Source organism: Rissa tridactyla, chromosome 6 (assembly GCF_028500815.1).
Source record: "Rissa tridactyla isolate bRisTri1 chromosome 6, bRisTri1.patW.cur.20221130, whole genome shotgun sequence".
NCBI lineage: Eukaryota > Metazoa > Chordata > Aves > Charadriiformes > Laridae > Rissa > Rissa tridactyla.
In genome coordinates, this window is record NC_071471.1 from 22,259,832 (window position 1) to 22,275,747 (window position 15,916).

A 15,916-nucleotide genomic window follows, 5' to 3' on the forward strand; every position below is an offset into this window, starting at 1 on the left:
GGACTTTAAAGATCACTTAGTTCCAGCCCCCCTGCCATGTGCTGTGACACCTCCCGCTAGACCAGGCTGCTCAAAGCTCCATTCAACCTGGCCTTGAACACCTCCAGGGATGGGGAAGCCACAACTTCTCTGGGCAACCTGTTCTAGTGTCTCACCATCCTCACAGTACAGAATTTCTTCCTAATATCTAATCTAAATCTCCCCTCTTCTGGTTTAAAGCCATTACCCCGTGTCCTATCACTCCACTCCCTGATAAAGAGTCCCTCCCCAGCTTTCCTGTAGCACTGAAAGGCTGCTCTAAGGTCTCCCCAGAGACTTTTCTTCTCCAGGCTGAACAGCCCCAACTCTCTCAGCCTGTCCTCACAGGAGAGGTGCTTTGGCCTCTGATCATCTCTGTGGCCCTCCTCTGGACTTGCTCCAACAGGTTCATGTATCACCTACAGAAAAACAGCATCGCGGATCTCATGCCTGCTGCCAGTTCCTCATCTACCCGCTGAGCCCTCTGGAGGCAGCAGCCACGGGGCGAGCAAGAATAGAGGGTGCTGGTGCTGTGCTGTGGTGATACCCGCTGGTCGTTTTTGTGTGAGGGTCTCTGCTGCACAGTGGAGCTGCATACTCACACATAGCACAACTGAGCACAGTCATCAGGAGCTTTTGTTCCAGGTATCTTTGTACAGGTTGGACAGAAATAAGGCTATACTTACTCTCTTTAGTAAACAAAACCTTCTTACATCAGCCATCAGGTTGGAAGAATAAACTTTCCATTAGCAATGTCATCCTGCTGATGTGTACAAAAGCAAAATATGCAATTACTTTAATTTCTTCTTTAATTTGATCCATTGGAACATTTCAAACAAATATTACCCTTTTGTTTTCATCTACTTGGACTGGAATCAGCCCTTGGTAACAAAACACATAGTGATGAAGGCCCATAAAAGGCGATTAAATAATTTAATCATCTAAATTTACTATCTCCAGACATGCCGATGCTGCTGTGATTGTGGCTTCTGCTGCATGCTTTTCTGATTGTAATTCTAATACTTGCTATTCATGTCTACACTACATTGCAGAAATTATTTTTCTTTTTCTTTACCAAGAAAAGCTCAGATCAAACAACATCTGGTTTATAAAGAGAATCCACATTTTCACCCAATTTTCCAGCTGGAATAACTGAAGCAAAAGGAGGTCAGGCAACTCACTCATTTGCTCAAGGTCAAAATCAACATCTACAATGCCATAATATTGACATAAAAGAACCTGGGATCCTCTTCATTGTTTTTTCTACATACTAAAATACACTTCCCTTGACATATGTGCAAGCTGACTGTACAGCTATTGTTGTGTTTGATATCACATAGTTGTAACATATATTCAATGTTACACATTCCTGTATAGTCTCTTCTAGCGCCTGTGGGTATCTCAAGCAATTAAGAAAGCAACTGCATATAATAATTCATCATCTGGATCCTATAATTGAAAGCTAAATAATGGCATTTTGGAAGGGAGAAAAAGCGCACATATTTCAAAAGCAGCTAAGCAAGATTATTTTCTTATTTTAGCAAAAAAGGAGTGAAATATAAAACCCTGCAAGTCAGATTTACATTAGTTAAGCTTGGTATGTAGAAGAGAGAAAAAGACAACTTGCATCCTTTTGACATTCCCCTTCTCTTACTGATCTCTTGGAACACAGAAAGCAAAACTGTATAGTTTAATAGTGACAACACCTCACTCTGACATAACTTTCTGTACACCCAGAGAATTGTTTCACCTCTCCAGGCTTTGTTTTCAATTTCTTAATTAAAAACTGCTAATCCTAATTGAAACTTATAACAAATGTCCAATCTTCAGTATTTCCAAAATAAGAAGGTAAAAAAACTCCAGGGAAATACCAAAGTGGCTGTGGGTAGGATCCCAGAGTGAGCCCTACAGTTTATGAAAGCCTGTGTAAAGGTATTAAAAGTAAATATAACCCCAACCTTGGCCAAAAAAATAAAAAAATAAAAAAAATCCATCAAATTCTACTCTCTCAGTTATCCCAGGCTCACAGCAAAGAGTACCCAGTGGGCTGCTGCAGGTCCTGATGCACAGACAAGGTACCACGTACCAGCCGACCTGCAATAAAGGCCCGTGCACAGGGACCGTGACCTGCAACAAATGCAAAATCATTCACGGGAGCGGAGTCAACCAAGCTGACACGCTTGCACGTGTAAGAAGCAAGACAATGCCAAGTACAATACCATTACAATAGCAAATGAAGTACTGAATGTTCACCTGGATGCCACACTAAATTCCAGTTTATGTAAGCATGGTCATACTGGGTAGGATGGAAGTTCATTTAACCCAGATTCCTGCACCTGTGAGAATCTACAGATGCTTAGGTAAAAGTACAGAAAACAGTCAATACAACAGTATTTCTCCTGAACGCTCTTCCAATTTCCACTCGTGCAGGTTCCCAGCCTGAGATGGCATATGCATATTTACTAGTTCTCGAAGACTCAAAGATTTTTCCAGTCGCTCTTCAAACCTACACAGACACCAGAGATGCTAAACATTTTGTGGCAAGGAAATCCAGTTTTAATATTCATTCAGCGAAATTTTTTTCGTCCAAACTTGCTCCCCCTGATTAGTTTCATTTGATGATCCCTACTTCTTTTGTTGAGCAAAGAAAGTGCAAGCAAAGCCTACATGTCTCTGACCATTCTTGATTTTTATGACTTCCACCACATCCCCTCATAGTTATTTTTCAGACCAGCCCAGGTCCAGTCATTGTCTATATGCATAGTCATGCACTAGCTTTGTTGATCCTCCTCACCCCACTCTGATTTTTCCAGTTTCAGTAAGTCTGTTTTGAATTGTAGGAGGTATTAAAGCCCTCCCAAGAAGCTGCTATGGAACTCTGCTATCCAAGGACAGATCAAAAAGCAAAATTTATTTATGATTTCTCAGTGAGATGGAAAGCAGGACCAAAACTATGTCATTCTGAACACAGTAAAGCTGCTGTAAGCTTCCAGGTCCCAGCCTCTGCAAGGCAGGGCCATGAATCATAGTAATTCCTTTGACTTCTCTGGATGACTCTCTCTGATGGGATGAGTGTAAGCCAGTATTCCCGCCCTTGTGTTTTCCTCCCCACTCCCACGTCTTGCTCTGTGTATCCAACATGCAAAGACAAACCCTTGCACCGTCACTCTTGCCTTATCATCAAACCTAAACTGGTCGTTGACAACCTGACTCTGTACCAAGAGGGTATTTTTTTAATTTGGAAATTCTGGGGCTTTTTTAATTTGGAAATTCTGGGAAGTCCAGAAAATTCCCTCTTACTGTAGCAACAGCTGGAACATCCTGACTCGTATTTCTATCAAGCACCACTTGACCTGGGTACAAAAGAATTGGTCAGGAAATCAGAAGCTAAGAGGTTAACTTATGATTTCCTACAAATACACACTACAGCCAGGCATAAATAAGTGCCAGAAAAGGATGCGAATAGGAAATAAAGTAGAGTTTTCTGCAGTTCCTCCTCACTCAGCTCCTTGTTCTGCCTGAAACACTGCAGACACGGTCTGACTCAAGGAGCCAATCCTTTTGCAAAAATATTTCCAAGAAATACAGTTGTCTTTTGAATGCATTTTACAAAAAGCAATGTTTAGCCACCAATTCAGATTCTTTTTGCAGGCTCATGTAACTTAAAATTGCCTTTGATTTCATTTAAAAAAGGAAAATTGGCAAGCTCTTAGTACATACAAAAGCTTTTGGCAGCTTAAAAATACTGTGTAAAGAAACTTCTCAGTGGGAGCTGGTACAAACTTTTATGTCGACTCATCTCTCAAACATTTCATTTGGGCAGGTCCTTTTTGGTGCATTCTTCAAGAACTGTCTTTTTTATATTGTGAAAACGTTTTAGAATAACATTTTATCAACCGATATTTACAGTTTCAATTAGATTCGGAGAAGTAAGGCAAAACCATATTGGTACAATTCCAGGCTTGCATTCACTTTTATCTTTCACATAAAAAAAACCAGAGTTAAGCACATGTTAGTAAACATTTCTATTATTTCCAAATAGTTCTTCAGTTCAAACTGTGTTCAGGAGTTTTCTCTATACTTCCAAACATTCTACTGAAATATTTTGCATTTACACAAGCATCTGAGGAGTGAGCATGCTCTCTGTCAGAGCTGCTTGGTCGGGGCCAGGGAGGGTGTTCTGAACAAACACAAGTGACAGATGCACGAACACTCCCATCACGAGTCCTTCCCCAACTGCTGTCTCTGCTACAGTGTCAGTAGAAACAAAAACAGGTGCTACAGGGGTAAACGGTCATCACAAAGAATCAGCAGATGTATCATGAACAACAAAATATGACACGTATCTTAAATATTGGAAAATATATTCATTAAAAGTCTGCATAGAAACAGTAAATGTTTTCTACTGGACATACGAGATTCGAGCTTTGGATTACTTCCTGTATCTTCCACACATCTGCAGCTCACATTCACCCGAAGGATGTGTTATGGAGCACATGTCTAACACCTGGGAGCAGGCAGCCCATGAGGGACTTGGCTTCTTTTGTAACAGGCCAGTTAAAAGATAAAAGGAGGCCCAACTGCAAGGTTGTAAGGCCAAAGAAACCGGACATTCCTGGCAACAAACAAGCTTTTAGATAACTGCTTAGATCACTGCACCTCCTAATGGGCTGTGCCCTTGCTTAAAACCAAAGAGCTAACAGTGGTCAATAGCCGCAGGAACTCAAGCACTGCAAAAAGCCAGAACAGAGTCACAGCCTGAATAAGCAAATTCAGGCACAAGCGCCAGCTGGCAGGTGGAGAGATGGAACAGGCAGCTGGATGCTCTGTGCCTGCTTGCTTTTTCTAGGGAGCTCTAGGGAGATGAGAAAAGGCTCCTCAAGCACGTGGGAGAATGGGTTAAAGACAGGAAAAGAGCTAAGGCACTGAAATGAAAGAAATGCAGATCATCTGTGTGAACACTTTTTATTCTTTACCTTTAAGCCACAAGTATCCAAAAGCGAGAAAAAAATAGGGCCAGTTCCAAGCTCTGTTTCTCCCAAGAACTTGTCCTCCTCTGTAATCCCATTAAGATCAGATCTCCTATAGAGATAGCTGCAACGCATGCTTGCACATCATTTACTAATGCAAGAAATATCTCAAAAAGGACAGTGGAGCCATCTGGTTCCAGAAATCTACATTTTAGTAATTCATCACTTTACTGTTAAGGCTTACCCTCTGAAAGAGCTAATTTTAGCACAGAAGTCATAACCTGTGGAAAACATCAAGGTAACACCAAACCCTTATTGAAACGCCAAAGTTATGAGTGATCGGTAACATGATGTTCAACTCCCAACATTCTAGTTTCATAGCTAACCGCTGATTGTTCCAGCAAGGCCACACACATTTTCCACTCTAACTTCATGATTTCTTTTTTTTGGAGAGAAACATGCAAGCAGCACAAAATTACACTTCTGCTCTGTTTTACTGCATTAAGTCAAAACCTTATCCTGCTGGATTTGCACACATATAACCGACAACTAAATCTGGCCATCTCATCTTCAAGCAAGTATCAATACTAATGAAAAGAAAATGAGCACAGCAGTTGACAGATGAGAAGTGAGGAAAAACAAACACCAAAGGCATGAAGTGTTCAATTCAATTGGTTCCATACGCTGTACACAGAGTGATCCCTGAGGCAGAAAGAAGTCTGACAAAGATTACAATGGCTATTTTTCATCGAAAACCACACACAGAGAATCTATTATGTTTTAAGTTAACCACAAATTGGCAATAACTATTAACAGACTGCAAATGTAGAAGTAAGATATTGCACACAAATTCTTTCTGTTTAGACAGAACATAACATTTTGTTCTGGAGAGGCACCAAATTAACAAGATGAAAAATGTACATTTCTTATAATATGTATGTATTTACAGAGTTCCCCAACTTTAAAATAAGAGTCCCGGAAGAACTGAAATAATTGAGCACCAGAACAATGAAAGAATCAGATTCTTTCTGACTGGAAATGTGTGCACATATGCACAGCTACCACACCTCAGTGTTGGAGATTGTGATCCATGGTCTGAGCCAGCTTCAGTTACAGTAGACTTGGAATAGTGCCCTGAGATGATGTCAGATCCTTGCCACCCAAAACACCCTGAAGTATTCATGTGACACGCTTTGGTGCTGAATCCTAATCCTTTCTCCGCGGTAATATTCCTCACTCCAATTACTAACTCAAGTTGGAAGCCTTAATTATTCAAGGAAGTGATTCAAAAGCTAAAAGACGAGGAACTGTTCCTGTATTCCGTAGACACTCTGCCTTCCTCCATCTTCTTTAGCTCCAAACACTCAGAAAACACCATGCTTGTCTCTGTATTCCTGAGACAACACTATTGCACGGAACAAGAGTTCAGTTACTTGAGTACTTTGGCAGATAATTCATTTCTTGTTTGACTCATAATAGCAGAGCTGCCAGATAGTGCTAGCTGACAAACTCAAATATGCTGAAATGCTGCTTAGCCTTAGAAATTAAATCCTGTGTTTTGCCTTTACAAACCTTTCTTTGGTTAAGGGAACATCAAAACCCTTTGCCTGTGTTTGTCCAGTTCCTCTGAAGCTACAGGAGGTATCGCAACCTGGAACTAGTCTGCATTCACCCACACATGGCAGTAGCCATGAGGTGGTGATGCCTTTCATCAAAGCCTTGTATAATTCAGGAAATGTAATCTAGAAGTCAGAATCTCTTGAGAGTTTCTAGAAATCAGGTGTCAACCCCCCTGGGATGCACAGAAAAAGCGAAGCTCACCAGTGCTAGCCACGCTAGGTTTTACAGCACACAGTAATCACACTTCAGTTTACACTGTAGATGTACTCACAGTCTCTGCTCCTTGATTTATCTTTCTGCCACAGCTGATGGTGGAATGGTTCAGCAGCTGCTATTAAGTGAAATGACTCCTGTTGCACTGTGCCACGCTACCCTGCTTTGCTGGGCAGAAGTTGCTGGGGAGGCTATGGAGCAACAAAGACTTTCCACATGCATTAAAACCAAATGATTCCGATTGATGGAAGAGTATGAAGTGTGGAGATAAAGGCTCGGAGATATATCTCTTCATCTCTCCTGAGCAACGGAACTTTGCATAAGGCTTTTGTCTTAAATGCGATGAACTGGAATTCTGATTTCTTTAAACTGGGTTTAGACCAAGCGTATTAAGATTACTGCTGTAAAGAAGAAACATCATGGAAGTGAGAAATATCAGGAACAGTTCTGTCACACTCCGCTCAGATTTCTAATCCACCCAGGAGGAGACTGGAGTGCATTTGTCCTGAAGTCAAAACAGAAGACAGTTTTCCACTTTGGGAAGGACGGGGGGGAAGAAGGGCAAGGGAGGAGGGATTAACATCAGTAGGAAGAGGTATACTCACTGTGAAGCAAAACCAAAAAGGAAGGAGGAAAAAGCAGTATCAGAATATCTTGATGTGTCAACATAGAGCAGCGGTGGCTCGCCCTCAAAAATCAAGTTTTACCAAAGTCTAACAGCAGTGTGTCTAATTAATTTCAGATGAGAAGAAATAGCATTTTCCACTTGGCTTCTCTCTTTCTCATCACTGAACTCTTCCTCTCTTACACACTGTCTTTGCCTCGACAACTCTCCCTCCCCCCTTTGCCTCTCCCAACAGCTTTTACTTTGGCAGTACTTTCGGTTGGCTGGCGTTCTCTGAGGGCCCCAGTTTCTTTATGGCTCCCTTCCTCGCTCAGCGTACCTCTTACAGCCATAGTTGTTTCCAAGCTAAATCAATACCCTTGTGTTTGTAGCCAAAGGCCTGGACTCAGCTATATGCATTTAAAACTAGATCAGCTCTATTCAGAAGATTCTATACCTACCAACAGCACAAAAAGTAAAGCCCAGCCTAGCCCTCGGTACTGCAGCCAGAGGTAAGTTAATGCCAGCGAGAGGCAAAGGCTTAGGACTGGCACTAATATCACTTTCTGAGTGTGTAAGTTTAATTTACCGTTCCTTTGTATGCTTCTTGAACCAGCTGCAGCTCAGCACGCTCAGCAGAAGAGAACCAGTTTACCAGAGCCTGGGCCAAGGACAGCGCATACACACTAAGATGAGAAGCACTGCTGCCACCCCGCTGCCACTCGCCCACCCAGCCAGAGGCTCCCCAGCTGCCCCATGCGGCACAGGTCGGAGCTCCAGCTGCAGATGCTCACAGGCAGGCAGGCGCTCACTGGTAATGCAGCACAAACACCTGAGACATGCTGGGGGCATGCGTGAAGCATGGCAGGTGGATTTCTGCATCCTTCTGGCTCATACATACTGCCTGTGCCACCCCAGCCCGTCTCCCGAGAGCTATGGGTAGCGATCCTGCTAATGGAGACATGTTGCTGTAATGGAGCTTGAGCAGCATGGGACAACGCTTCTCAGCCAAGATATGGTAGCAGGCTCCCACTCCATTTCTGCGGATGCTGACTGCCAAGCTAACCCACCCATATAGCCTGGTCAGCACAGTGCCAGCAGCAGGCACGCATCCCCTAAAACCTCACTGCGGAAGGAAAAAACCCAAATTATTCGAACTGAGTTATGAGTTTGGAAGTACTTGTGCAGCCCAAGATGCACGTAAAAACAAACAAACAAACAAACAAAAAAACCACAAAACCCAAAAAAACCCAACAGACAACGTCTCTGAAAATAGACCTAGAGGCTGCTGGTCACAAATTCACATATATACGTGTGTGTATATATACATATACACATTTCATATTTCTGTCCAACACTACACTGCTTACTGACAGCATGAAACAAAATACCCCTACCAAATTCTGTGTGAAATACATTTCAAAGCATTTTCTTAATCTCTCCAGATCTTCAAAGACATTATTGTGGTTATTTTAGATGGGTCACCCTGTGCCTAGCACTTGGCATTTAAAGCTGTGTTCATCTCTCTATTATTACCCAGAGTTTATCAGTTGGGGGTTTTTTTATAATCTATTCAAGTATTTAATAGGTAATAATAAACATAGGAAAGCAGACAAACATAAAGTCAAGATCTGTACTGATGGCTGATTTGGTGTATGAGGGCACCACACCATGTAAATAGCTTGAGGTTCCTACAACTATAGGTCACCCAATTCCAAAGTCCCAGACCCACCAGATTACTGGGTTGTTTTTTTTCCTTAACTCCCCTAACCTTCCTCTGTGGGAAGATCCAAAGAGCAAAATGATCAAGGGAAACATGGAAAGCTGGCATTTGCTACAGCCCATCAGAGCTAGAGCCAAGCGGAACTGCAGACAGAGCATCACAGACAAAATTGCAACAAATCAAGCATGTGTGTGCATAGATTTGTTTATAAATGTGCTTATTACGCAAAGGAGCGTGGCTGCAGATGGCCAAAGACTGAAAAACCTGAAGTGTTGGGGTTTTGGTTTTTTGGTGTTTCCCCCTCCCCCCCCCCTTATGTGTGTTTGTTTCTCTCTCTCTTTTTGTCTTTGATCAAGTTACTTCGTCTTTCAATAGGTCAAAGTTACTCTGTCCCAAGAAGCCGCCTGAGCACACATCTTAAACTGTGATTTTTGTCAAATGCCTAGAATCAGAAAGCCTTCCCAAAGTACTTCCAAGGACTGCTACTTACAGAGACTTTTCTGCGCCCCTTTAATTTATACCCTACTCTTTCAGGTATGCATTGCTTACAAATCAGTAGCTTGCTTCTCTTTTAAAAAATAAAAGATAATAAATTCCTCTTATGTAGGAGGACATTTTCATCACTTTATTGTTTGGAGTCCATGCTCTTCATAAGCTGCCGTATGAATTTGGTTACCAGATTCATAATAATTTCATTCCATATACTGTCATACTACACACGTTGCTGCAACACTAATAAGAAGTGAAGGCAATATAAAACATTGTTGCTCAGAGTAATAAAGTCAGATGGAGAAGATTTGCTTAGTGGAAAAAGATTGTTTTTAACACCATCTCTTTTTCAACCATATGCATACTTTAAATGTTACTGCAACACCCTGAAGTATGAAAACAGATCCACATCTTGGGCTCGTTCTCCTCTGTACTTAAGGAATTATACGCAGAGCCATAGCTGATGCCTAAACTGGTAAAAGCCAAAACCAAACCAAAAGCCTTTCAGCATTGAAGAACAAACAGTGCTCAGAAGAAGGGGGATGGACACCATCCCTCCCAGGCTGCTGTGCTGAGGAGGGTGCGGAACCCACTGACCCCCCTGGAGCTCCCGCACCGAAGGGAAGAGGCTGGGAACCCCTCCCGCAGTTACCAGCGGGCCTGCTGAGCGTTAGGCACAGTGGGCAAAGAAATCACAAAGATAACCGGAACAGCTGCAAAAATGGCTCTGAACTAGAACTGCATTTTGTGCTTCGCTTACTACTTTTCCTCTTTGCACTCTAATGTTACTCATTTATTCAAACACAGGCCTGTTTCTGTTCCTGCTGAGGTCGGGGACTGAAGTGGAAGTTGACTGAGGTCAAATAAAGCTACATATGTTTATTGTTGCTTAAAAATGTATTACACATTGAAGCTTCTGACTTGAGCTAAATGATATGAATATTTTGAATTTTTCTTTTGAACTTTACAGCCCTGGGTAGTCTGGCTTTCCAAAGACAATCCCTCCTCCAAGACACCAGAGGAAGAGAACACCCTTCTGTTCCCAGAGTTGAGCCTCATGCCGACCTCCAAAAGGCACTGCAAGTCCTCCCCATCTGGGTACACACAGACACATTCCCACCTACAAAACCAGTAAGTCATGAGTCAGAGATATTGCAATTGTTAGAGTTGCCATCTACTGATAGCACTTAGTACATGTACAGTACAAATTTTCAGTAGGTAAATGCATACAAATGAGGAAAGGCGTGAACTGAATTATTTCAACAAGAAACATAAAATCAACACAAATCATGCAACAAAACTTAAGGAACACAATTCTGGAGGTAAGCTCTAGTATTAGATGAGGAAAAATTCTCAAAGGCATGCTTTTATTGTTTGTACTACTTTTAGAAGACTAAAATTATGTTTGCAGACTAAGTGACCTGAGAAGCAGCTCAGGCAGTGCCTCAGCCCCACGCGTATGCCAGGGCAGAGCAGCCATCCTGCATCTTGCAACAGGGGAGGTTCTCTTACTTCTTCTGTAACTGGAAAGAGCAGAGAAAATCTCTGCGAGCTGTCTCTTTTCAAAGGTGAAAAACTGAATAAAGAAAGTAGTATTGTCACTTTGCTGTTGCTGCATTCAAGTTAACATGTCCATTCAAGTTACAGTATTTTATTCAAAATACAAAACATTTTACCATGTTTTTGTGTAACTGGTTACCAAGGGCAAGGGGGGGTGGGTTTGGAGAGGAGAATCATATCCTCAAATATCACACTTTGCTCTTATCTTCCACACAAATTGCAGCTGCCACAATTCATAATAAATCACATGAAAAAACAAAGAATGACCTACTAGATAAAGCTCAACTTGCTTTGCAAGTCACAAGTTCCAAATGCAAAGCATCATCCTAAACGTTAGGGCCCCCACTCCAAACATCAAACAGTTCCACAAAACCCCATGTACTAAGTTTTCTTCCTTCAGGCATCTTCCTCTTCTCCTTTTTCTTGCAGAAACAGCACGTACAGTCATTTGCATTCACTCTACATAGATTTTTAATATCTCAAACCTCACCATCTGATGGACTAATTTTGCAGATCAGCTCTTACACACATACTCTTAAAGGTACAGAAAGCAACGAGATGTTCTATTAAATGCAGTCACTGAACACATTGATGCAACTTGTACACCTAGTTAGAGGTTGTTTGGATATTTATTTTGCATGGCTCTGTCAAGTGCCCGGATTGCATCCAAGGGAAGACGACACACAATAGTCATTGACAAAGAATTTCCAGTTTTGCCTTTCTGACACATCTCCCTGCTCTGTGGATCCAGCCGAGAATGAAAATTAATTATCAATCTGTCCTGCCAAAGGATAAAAACAGATTTCCAAACTAACAAACTGAAGAAAAAAATAATTTCTGTGAATAAAAGACATCAGTCTTCACTTTCTGCAAGGACTAGAATGCTAGAAATACCTGCTGTGTTGCCGAACAGTTTCATGCAGTAATTAGTAGGTGGCTGATAAGCAACAGCTGGAGGTTGTACTCAGGTCGTGTCCCTTTCTTCCCTCACGGAGCATGCACTCACAGCATCTCCCACTTGGAGTGCCACTGGCAAAGGCACAATTCCTAGAAGAATATCCTACCAGGATGCTCCCCTTCAGGGATTAACAAAGGAAAATGGGGCACATCTATAGAGCTGTATACTTATTGGAAGCATTTTAGGCTCTGCCTGGGGACTGCTTTCCGTATCAAGGCAACATTAAGATTTTACTTTTGCTTCACATGAGACAGGCAAACTTGCAAGAACACGCAGCAGAGCCTGGGTACTTATAAAAGCCATTCAAAAAGAAGGCATAGTTTATCTCCTGAAAGCAATACCAAATACTAACACTCTCAGTAGGGAGCATATAGCCAGTGGCACACAAGCTCCAAAGAGGAGGACCATTTCATCTGAAGGCATGAAAAGATAAAATGTCAGATCCTCAGCTGACAGGAGCCGACAGCCTCTGGCGATCAGTATACGTCAGATATTCTGCATTTTGGGATTTCCTTGTCTCTCTTCTTTGGGTACCCCAATCACTCACTGCCCTCAGACATGAAAACAGTAATCTCGTTGGGATCAGGCTAGCTCCTGGCATCTGCACAACGTTCATAATGACATTGTGAACTAAACACTCTTTTGCTTGTCTACATAGTCGTCTCCACTGTATGACCCAGACATAAACTTCAATGATCTACAACAGACCAAGGGCAAAAATCATAATCTGTTAGGACCATAACACATGTTTTATTAAGGTCCAGTAGCCTCCAGCCCTCTTTATCATGGTGCTCTTTTCAAGAGACACAAATTCTGGTGGAAACGGGACCATTCATTTCTGCCACAGAATGCTCTGAAGCACTTTCTTCGCAACTCTCTAGGTCTCCACATCATTACTAAGCCTAACTGCAAAGCTCAATGGCAAAACATTATAGATAGTTACATAATTAACTGCTTCTAAATGAAAAGGCACAGTAATAATACACATCCAGAAGAGAAAGAAAGATGTGCGAGGGAAGATCATTTTCCCAAGTTGTCCCCTGCCCAGCAGCTTTCCTCCAAAGCACCTGCCCTGCACCTACAACCAGCTTCATGCCAGGGCTGACCCGCTCATCCTCCTCTCCTCAGAGGGACCAAGGGGGGAAAACGATCCCACAGATTTCCTGGGGAAGGGCAGCCTTTTGACAGGACAAACACCAGTGCATTAACTGCTGCTGTAGCAAACATAAACCCCCCGTTACTACAATGGGTGGATGTGTTTGAGACCAGGAAGGGCTCCCTGAAAGCCCACATCCAGCAGCAGGTAACAGACCATCTGACCAGTGGGCCTCTCCTTCGGGCACCCCCAGCTCCGCAGGGTGATGACAGCTTCCACAGCTCCCTCCATGCTGCGGGAAAGCCTCACTCCTCCGAGAGCCCAGGCACCTTTGCTGTGGCTCTCGGAGGCGCACTTTCCCAGGATTTACGCACAAAGAAGTGCAACTCAAGCTGCTGATAACTGCGTCTGGGTATGGGGAGGTTGGTAGGTTGTTTGCTGCCACGAAACCCAAGACAACCGTTTGCTTCCAAGGACTGAAGCAAGTTGCACAGATGATCCATACTCGGACATGCTGCAGTTTCTTCTAGACTCTCCTCATTACATTACGCTTGGAATTACTACCAGGAAGGAGACAGTTATTTGTTTAAATGCTGTTGAGGTCATTTATTTAAGCAGAAAAAAATAAAAAGAAAAAAAAACGAGTTTGTTTTATAGATACTAGATTTTAAAGCAAAAGAAGATTAAACATCAGCTTCACAATGATAAAATCCATCCCCTTCCTCCTTACAACCATTAGCCTCCCCCGTGCACTGGATAATACCCTTAAATACATAAAGCACCACTTGGATTGGGTCTTAGCTACTATAGTTGCCATGACTGCACCACACACCTCTGTACGGGCAGCAATGCTCTGTTCAAACCACTGCGAGATCTCATGACAGCTATTATGTTCCCTAATGTTACCATCACCCACTTACAACTAAGTTACTGCCCTGTGTGATACAGGGGGGTATCAGGGGTATCAGCACTTTGGACTTCATCATAATATACTTTATATAAAAATACCAATATCTACCACTTAAATGATATACACTAGTGCCCTGAAAAACTGACAAATATACTATTTGTAGCGTCTCGGCAATATTTTTAGTGAGAGCCACACAGTACCAAATCATTGCTACCTCAGACCCAAACCACTCCAGGGTTCTGTAAACACTCACCCTACGTGTATTTGGCAAGGAAGAGCTGTAACTAAGCAGTAAGCGTATTCCTCACTCGGAAACAGGGATTTATAATGAGGATTTATAATGTCACTTATTCCTAATAAACCTACTATTTTCTATTCTATCATTATATTCCCACCACAAAAAAATAAAAATAATTCGATTTAATTCAGAAAGAAAATTACTCTCAAAGACCGAGAGCCTTTCAAGCCCCCCTTCATTAAAGAACAGAGGCAACTCACTAAACCGGAAAGCGGTGATCCAGCAAACATTTTACTGCTGCAAACAGTTTGCAGCAAAGATATATGGGAGTTTATTTGCATTTAACTTGATATAAATTCCAACTGCATCCTGGGTGAAAGTAAAGGGGTTTGGTTTTGTTTTGTTTGGCTTTTGGGTTCATTTTTGTTTTTATGATGAACAGACTTAGTAAATATTTCCTAAGCTGTCTGCTGTTTGGAATTCCAAGTCTGAAATAAAACATAACCACATTACCAGCTCCAGTGCTGCCTATCTCGCAAATAGCAACAAAACCCACCAACAATTAAACAACAGAACATTTACTTTATATAGAGCTTATGTGTAGCACAGTTTCACCTATAAAGTAACATTTCAGCTCTGTTTGACAACGGAGACAGCAAACTAACCTACAGTGACAAAGTCTGTCAATGTTCTTTCCCTATGAATACATAGTTAAAGGAAAAAAATAATCACGTAACATCTGTAATAATAATTCTGTCACCTCTCTCTGCCGATTAAAGTATACTGTACCATTATGATGAGAGTCCTGGGTCTGCTCATTTCATCATCGCTATCCAGCGGCAGAATTTCATGTGACAACTCCTCTCGTCGCCGTCGCCTGCAGATATGTGGACAGTTCCTCTGTACCACAGAACGAAAGGCTTGGAGCAGAACAATGCTGGCAGCACAACCCATATCTGCATCCTGAAGCCTACAAAATAACTTCTATGTTTATGCTATGTTTGAAAAACAGTGGCTCCTTGTCCCTGAAAACAGCCTACAGTGCAGCTGCAGCCAGCTCGCTCTCCAATCGCTTCCTTGAGCTCTGATCATCTGATCACAACCAAATAGCTTGGATGCAGATAGAGGAAAGATTTGATCCGCTGAAACTGAAACACACGCAATATTACGATGCTTTTTTCTCTCTCCCTCCCTCTCTGCTTCTGAATTCACATGAGAAAACGCGCTCCCTCTCTTGTACAATCAGCCGCCGCCTCTGATCCCAGTTTCATGGAACTGAAAGTATTAAAATTCCCAGTTCAAAAGAGCCAGCTGTTCATTAAACACACACAAACACAGAGGCATCCACACCAACTGGCAGGATCAGTTTAAATACCTTTTTTAAAAACTCATATGTAGCAAAATAGCAAACATCTGGAAAGTTATTAGCTCTCATTATCAGCACTTCTGTTTTTTAAAACACATTTGCCTTAGGGTGTTTTGCCACAAAAAGAGAGACATATTTAAGCTCACAGAGA

At 42.1% G+C, this 15,916-nt stretch overlaps 1 protein-coding gene across 10 annotated transcripts in view; it reads right to left on the bottom strand.

The window, feature by feature from the left end:
• Positions 1 to 15,916, bottom strand: part of DOCK10 (dedicator of cytokinesis 10) — a 161,045-nt gene that overhangs the window by 119,556 nt on the left and 25,573 nt on the right. For 5 of the 10 annotated variants that reach the window (XM_054205105.1, XM_054205112.1, XM_054205103.1 and 2 more), the window contains exon 1: positions 15,189 to 15,535. The exons of 3 other annotated variants lie outside the window; for them this stretch is intronic. In XM_054205105.1, coding sequence (XP_054061080.1) covers positions 15,189 to 15,353 — 165 coding nt within the window. In that variant the 5' untranslated portion in view covers positions 15,354 to 15,535. Of the gene's footprint in view, positions 1 to 15,188; positions 15,536 to 15,916 lie in introns of those variants that run through there. 2 more of the 10 variants (XM_054205102.1, XM_054205101.1) reach the window with 1 other exon arrangement.